This window comes from Oryx dammah, unplaced genomic scaffold, assembly GCF_014754425.2.
Source record: "Oryx dammah isolate SB20612 unplaced genomic scaffold, SCBI_Odam_1.1 HiC_scaffold_2, whole genome shotgun sequence".
NCBI lineage: Eukaryota > Metazoa > Chordata > Mammalia > Artiodactyla > Bovidae > Oryx > Oryx dammah.
This window is the reverse complement of record NW_024070186.1, coordinates 369,601-376,782: the sequence shown is the minus strand read 5'-3', so window position 1 is coordinate 376,782 and position 7,182 is coordinate 369,601. Positions and strand designations below refer to the sequence as shown.

Below are 7,182 nucleotides of genomic sequence, written 5' to 3'. Positions count from 1 at the left end.
TTGATGCTTTTGAACTAGAGAAGACTCTTCAGAGTCCCTTGAACTGCAAGGAGATCAAACCAGTCCATCCTAAAGGAAATCAACCCTGAACATTCATTGGAAGGACTGATGCTGAAGCTGAAGCTCCACTACTTTGGTTACCTGATGCGAAGAGCTGACTCACTGGAAAAGACCCTGATGCTGGGAAAGACTGAAGGCAGGAGGAGAAGGGGACGACAGAGGATGAGATGGTCAGGTGGCATCACCAGCTCAGCCTGGCGTGCACACACAGTCCGTGGGGTTGCAAAGAGTCCAACACAACTGAGCGACTGAACGGCAACCACAGACCACAGCATAACCACAGTATCTAAGTTAAAAAGAGTCGCGTTTCAGACTAAAGACAAAAAGGCAAGCAACAAAAGGTCAAGGTAGAATACCTGTCACTGATCATTCAACTCACCAAGTGATATTACTGCGAAAGCCTCTGTCATGGGTTCAGCCCACCCTGGTGCTCTCCTGAGGCAGAGAGCACACCCAGCCTGGATCACACTCCCGTCACCACCTGGAGCTCATCCAGGCTCCCACGTCACATCTGCACATCAGAGAGCCAAAGTGAACAGCTCTGCTGGTGCAGTGAATAAGAATCTGGCTGCCAGTGCAGGGGACACGGGTTCAATCCCTGGTCCAGGAAGATTCGATACGCCAGGAGCAGCTAAGCCCCTGGGCCACCACCCCTGAGCACGCACTCTGGGGCCCACAGCCGCCAACAACAGAGCCCCTGAGAGCACTCTAGATCCCTCTCACTGCAAAGAGGCCGCACGCACGCAACCAGGGGGCCGCCCTCGATCACAGCTGGAGAAAGCCTGCACAGAGCAACGAAGACCCAGCCCCACCAAACACTAATTAATTGATTAAAATTTAAAAAGAGATGAGGCATAAGGGAGGGAATGATTCTGCGCAGTTTGCTACTAACAGCTCTCTAGAGCTACATAGCTAACGCTGTGGTCAGCTGTGTCCTCCAGATACTTCAAGGACAAGATGCTTTTCTGGACATAGATGTAAAAAGCCACCAGCCATTGTCTTTGTTTGAAGTTAAGTTTTTTCTCCCTGAATCCACTCCTTGTAATTAAACCTGTTTTCCTCAGATGCTGACAGACACATAAAAGCCCATCAAGCTTCAGCTGTGTCACGGTGATGTCTACAGAGAAAAACAACAAAATGCTGAAGGCAAGATCTTGTGAACCTGGTGTCCCAAACCAGACTTTGAATCTCAGAGCGCCCACCAAAATGCTGAGAACTCTTAAGCACACTAAACATGGACAAACGTCCAATATATTCTGAGCTACACCCTGGGTGCAGTTAAAGGTAAACTCCTGGTGCTTGTCAAATTCTTTGGTGCTTTATAGGAAACAAGAAAATAAATTTTAAAATTCAAGATCAAATTTATTAGCAATTGCATCCAGGCATATGAGCCCTACCACCGTGACTGCTGAATTACAGTTTCTAAAACCAGAAGGACCGAACCTATTAGGTGAGCACAGATGCAGCAAGTCTTCGATCTAAATGTGTGAGCCCCACAAAGATCACGTGGCCGCTTTGCACTTGGCTCGGTCCGCATGTTGCGACTCATCCAGGACATTTCTGATGTTCTCAACACAAACGTCTCCTCTGTGGTGTTTTTTTGATGCAAGATTCCATACGTTTTCAAATTCATCTTCAGAAAGCTTGACACCAATGTTACATAATATCTCTGAAATCTAGAGGGGGGGAAACATTGAAGTCAGACCAAGATTTATGGGTATTTTAGTCTGTATTTTTAAAAATATCTTGGTACTATCTAAGACTATGGACATTTATCCCTTAAAAAGTGTCTGGATGTGTGTGTGTGGATACGTGTCTGTGTGTGCGCTTATTGCATATAATAAGCACATACCAAAATTCCAGGCCTCCCAGTTCAGGAATCATTTTGTAAACGTAAGTGAATATGAGGGTGCTTAGCTGTACTAGCCAATGTACAAAGCCCCTTTCGAGTCTAGTGTTTCTGATCACGTTAAAGGGAGGCAGCCAGGGACTTCTCGGGCATCCCAGTGGTCAAGACTCTGAGCTTCCAATGCAGGGGGTGTGGGTTCGATCCACAGATAAACAAAAAATAAATTTAAAAAATTTTAAATAAAGACAACCAAATTCAAGCAGAAAGAGTAAAAAAGTTACAGACAGCAGCCTCACTAGATTTGACTTCTATCCCCGTAACTCCTTATGTGTGTTATCTAAACCCCTAGCATATTAGTTTCTCTTTTTAAAAAATAAGAACATTTATGAAGCATCTCTAACTGGCCTGTTGTCAACTTTAACCATACTTGTGGGTGTGCAAATGTCAGAGAGAGAGTGCAAGCTTGAGCAAGTGAGCAGACTAAACCTGAGCATGTTGGAATTCCCTGGCAGTCCAGTAGTTAGGACTCAGGCCTGGGTTCCATCCCTGGTCTGGGGACTAAGATCCCACAAGGCATGGAGCATGGCCAAAAAACCAAAAACTGAGTATACTGAAAACCAGCAAACTTTATTAGTCATCTCTCTGCAGTCACAAACAGTAAAGGAGAGAAAGGAGGGGGAGAAATAGGGTTTATATGTCCCAGGAAAAATAAAGAAGGGAGAGAAAAGAACAAGTAGGGCGAAGAAATATTAGAATGAGTAGAGAGGAGAAAAGATTTGGGGGGGGGGAATGAAACGGAAAGAGGAAAAGCATTTACTAGAAAGCACACAGGAGGGAAGCAAAGAAGGAAACGGAAAGAATGGTTAGACGGAAAACAGGAAAGCCAAAGAAATGGCTCCGCTGCTGAGCACACCTCCTGAACGGAACCCGGACAACTGGAAGGTCCCCTGGACGTGATGCGTCTTGTGGGAAATCAGCAGTAAAATCAACCACACTCGAGACTCAGAAGAGCAGGGCTGCCAGCAGCGGCAGCTACAGCAGGGGCGACTCAAGGCGTGTCCCTGCAGAGTGCGCCTAGGAGGGGTCTTGGGCGTCCCAGACCTCCTCCCGGGCTTCCTCCCCTGCTCCTTGGGAAGCGTTTCTACTCCCTCCGGTGTATCGCTGAGCCAACAGAAACCCAGCTATTCTGAGGGCTTCCCAGGTGGCGCTAGTGGTAAAGAACCTGACTGCCGATGCAGGAGACGCGGGAGACTCGGGCTCCATCCCCAGGTCAGGAAGATCCGCTGGAGAAGGAAATGGCAACCGGCTCCAGTGTTCTTGCCTGGAGAATCCCATGGACACAGGAGTCTGGCAGGCGACAGTCCATGGGGTCACAAAGAGTCGGACACGACTGAGCTGAGCGACTGAGCCGACACATCCATTCTCAGGGTGATGCTGTTCTCCAACCAGGCCTCGAGGTCCTTTTTTTTAAATAAACTTTTCTTAGAGCAGTTTTAGGTTTCCAGAAAAACTGAGCAGAAATTACAGAGAGCTCCCATACGCTCTATTACTGCTGCTGCTGCTAAATCGCATCCGTCATGTCCGACCCTGTACGACCCCACAGACGGCAGCCCACCAGGCTCCCCCATCCCTGGGATTCTCCAGGCAAGAACACTGGAGTGGGGGCCATTGCCTTCTCCAATGCATGAAAGTGAAAAGGGAAAGTGAAGTCGCTCGGTCGTCTCCGACTCTTCGCGACCCCATGGACTGCAGCCCTCCAGGCTCCCCCGTCCCTGGGAGTCTCCAAGCCAGAGCACTGGAGTGGGGGCCACTGCCTTCTCCCTTATGACGGACTCTTTCTGAAAGTGTTTCTCTGCGGCCGTGCTGGGTCTTCGTTGCTGTGCAAGGGCCTCCTCTGCTTGCGGCGTGCTGGCTTCTCAGTGAGGGGCTCTCTCTTGTGACAGAGCTCGGGCTGCAGGCTGCGTGGCGTTCGGTAGCTGTGACACGTGAGTCTGGTAGGTGCAGCCCCAGGCTCCAGAGCACAGGCTCAGTAACTGTGGCTCTCGGGCTTAGCTGCTCGCCGCGTGTGGGATCTTCCTGAACCAGGAATTGAACCTGTGTCCCCTGCGTTGGCAGGTGGCTTCTTAACCACTGGAGCACCAGGGAAGCCCCTATTAATATCTTTTTCTTTCTTTCTTTGGCTGTGCCACATGGCATGTGGGATTTTATTTCCCAGACAGAGATCAAACCCCTGGTGCATTGAAAGTACAGGCTTAACCACAGGACCACCAGAAACACTGCGTTAAGTGTAGCATATCTGTTACAAGTGATGAGCCAGCACTGATAGAGTATTATTGATGAAGTCCACAGTTCTCCTTAAGGTTCACTCTGTTGTATAACCTATGGATATTGACAGACGTACAATGACGTCTATCCACCATTAGGTGGCGGTAGAGTAAAGAACTCGCCAGCCAATGCAGGAGACAGAGAGGCGAGCGTTCGATCCCTGGATCCTGACGCTCCCCTGGCAGAAGGGAACCGCAACCCACTCCAGGATCTTGCCTGGAGAATCCCACGGACAGAGGAGTCTGGCGAACAACAGTGCATAGGGTCGCAGAGCTGGACACGGCTGAAGCGATTCAGACACAATGTTACGGCATCATACTGCCTCCGGCACACTGGTCTTACTTCTCCATGGCTTTGCCTTTTCTAGAATATCATTTGGTTGGAATACTATATGTGCAAGCCTCTGGGTTCTTACTTTCTAGAAGCATGAGATAAACAATGACTTACTGGTTAAAAGAATTTTTTTTTTTTTTTTTTAGTTAAAAGAATTTTAAGCATCAGGAAACAAGCAGGAGATTTTCATTTCTTTTGTCAGCCCTGACAGCCCATTTCATAGGCCCTTAGAGTGACTAAGGGAAGAGAAAAGGTGGGTGTCTCCTCTCCACCGTCTCTGTGCTGGATTGAGGGTCCCTTCTTCGGGACGAGCCAGCAAGCATCATCCTTTCTGCTGACCCCCTTTCAGTGGGGATGAATCACTGCAATGAATATTACTAAGTCTGCATGTTTGTAAGTTGAGGGACCCTTCATCTGAAGTCCTGGAAAGCATCGTAGATCTGTTCACATCATTCCCAGCTCTGGATCCGAGACTTCAAAGAAGGAGTTGCTCCCTAGACCACAACTTGCCTTCCACAATGGCAGATCCAGACGGGCTGCTCTGACCCAAACCTGCTATTACTTCTCAGCCCTCAGAACCCCAGTGGCTATTCTGGCCCAGCCGGTTGCACCTGCTTGAAACCCAACGTAGGAAGAAAGTCACCTGGGGCGTGACGACCACGTTTTCCAAGTGAAAAAAACCCAGACACGTGTGGGGCTGACACACGAGAACAGGGCAGCACGCGTGAAATCAGGGCCTGCTGCGATCACCAGCGCTCAGAGAAGGCGGAGGGGCCCTCCTCACACGTGCTCTGTGGTTTTTGGAGACCCACGCCCACAGGGAGACTCATGCAAGGAACGGACTGAGCATCTTTGCTTTTTTAAAGGATTGTCTTTGGCTGTGCCGGGTCTTCACTGCTGCACGCGGGCTTCTCCGGGTGCGGTGAGCAGGTCTCCTCTCCAGTCGTGGGGGTGCTTCTCTCGTTATGGAGCGTGGGCTCCAGAGCGCAGGCCAGTAGCTGCAGCGTGCGGGCTTAGATGGCTCCTGGCATGTGGAATCTCCCCACCAGGGATCAACCCCATGTCCCCTGCACTGGCGGGCAGATTCTTCACCAGTGGACCACCAGGGAAGTCCTGGGCCTCTTTGCTTTTACTCAACAAAGAAGAGTGTTGAATGATAGGAAAACATTTTCCTTTTTAGACATAGGACATGGTGAGTATATGACATGAGTGAGATGCCTCTTATCAGAGTAAGTTCTACTTGAAGAACTGAACCAACTATCCCAAGCGAATTGCACACGATCCTCAGGAACCCTAATCTGAGGGGCTCCTGATGACTTTCATAATATAAGAGCTCAAGCAAATAAACCTTTCCATCTTTGTGTGCCAATGTGAATTTGGCCTTCCTTTCAGCCCTTCTGAAATCCCATGCGGTACCTCTTGTTTGGATCTGGTTTTGAAGAAGTCCCTTTCAAACACCCCTTTCTGGGCGAAGATGGTCGGATGCAGCAGTGAGTAGGCATTTCCCTCCTCACCATAACTCGTCCTGTCGCTGACTCGGCGAATTAGGGGGGCGGGAAGATCCGACCGAATGGTTGGAACGCCATATGTGGGGTAACCTAAGACATCAATCGGGGGGGAAAACAGACATTCTAAATATAGCAGCTGCCACTGAGCACTGGAAATGTGGCCAGTCCAAACTGACATGTGCTGTGAGTGTAAAATACACAATTTCAAAGATCTAGTTAGTACCCAAAGAAAGAATGGGAAACATTTAATTAGTCATCTTATATTGATTCCTCGTTGAGATGGCAACGCTTTGGAGATACATATTGTGTATCACATGTACATACAATAGTACAAATATGTACTCTTTAAAAGAGCACTTTTGGCTGCTCCCTGTGGCTCTCAGGGTCTCAGCTCCCTAACCAGGTGTTGAACTTGGGCCACAGCTGTGAAGGCACTGAGTCCTGGCCACTGGGCTGCCAGGGGATTCCCAATATACTATTAGAGTTAATTGCACTTGCTTCTTTTTCTTAACGTGGCTACTAAAAAATTTTAAATACATATGACGACAATTGTATTTCTGTTGGACAGGACTGTTCCACAGAGAACAGCAAGATCCCATCACAACAGAATGTAAAGAGTGTCTAAGAAATCCAGTAAAGAAAAACATGTAAATCCTTAATCATGGCCTTACTCCAAAAAAGGGATCTTGACCAACATAAAAAGACTTTCTAAATAACCAGCATTCATCATGATTGGTACTGAGACTTCGGGGTCTGTGAGTTGAATTGTATCCTCCCCAGACTCTTATGTTAAAGTCCTAACCCTAGTACCTCAAGAGGTGACCTTATTTGGAAATAGGGTCACTGCAGGAATAATTAAAATGTGGTCATACTGGAGAAGGATGGACCCTTAGTCCAATACACCTGGAGTTCTTACAAAAAGGAGATGCAGGGGGACAGACACTCACACGGGAGAAAACCACACGAAGATGGAGGCAGAGGCTGGGGCGACGCAGCAGAAAGCCAGCAGCACCAGAGACTGCCAGCACCCCCAGAAGCCAGGAGGGGCCTGGAGAAGAGGCCCTCACACCTCAGAAGGGAGCCAGCCCGACAACACCCAGAAGCCAG

At 48.7% G+C, this 7,182-nt stretch overlaps 1 protein-coding gene across 1 annotated transcript in view; it reads right to left on the bottom strand.

Moving 5' to 3' along the window:
* Window positions 1–1,397: 1,397 nt before the first annotated feature.
* Window positions 1,398–7,182, bottom strand: part of EFHB (EF-hand domain family member B) — a 58,310-nt gene continuing 52,525 nt past the window's right edge. The window contains exons 12-13 of the mRNA XM_040263406.1: window positions 5,984–6,165; window positions 1,398–1,736 (exon numbers count right to left, since the gene is read on the bottom strand). Coding sequence (XP_040119340.1) covers window positions 1,563–1,736; window positions 5,984–6,165 — 356 coding nt within the window. The 3' untranslated portion in view covers window positions 1,398–1,562. The remainder of the gene's footprint in view (window positions 1,737–5,983; window positions 6,166–7,182) is intronic.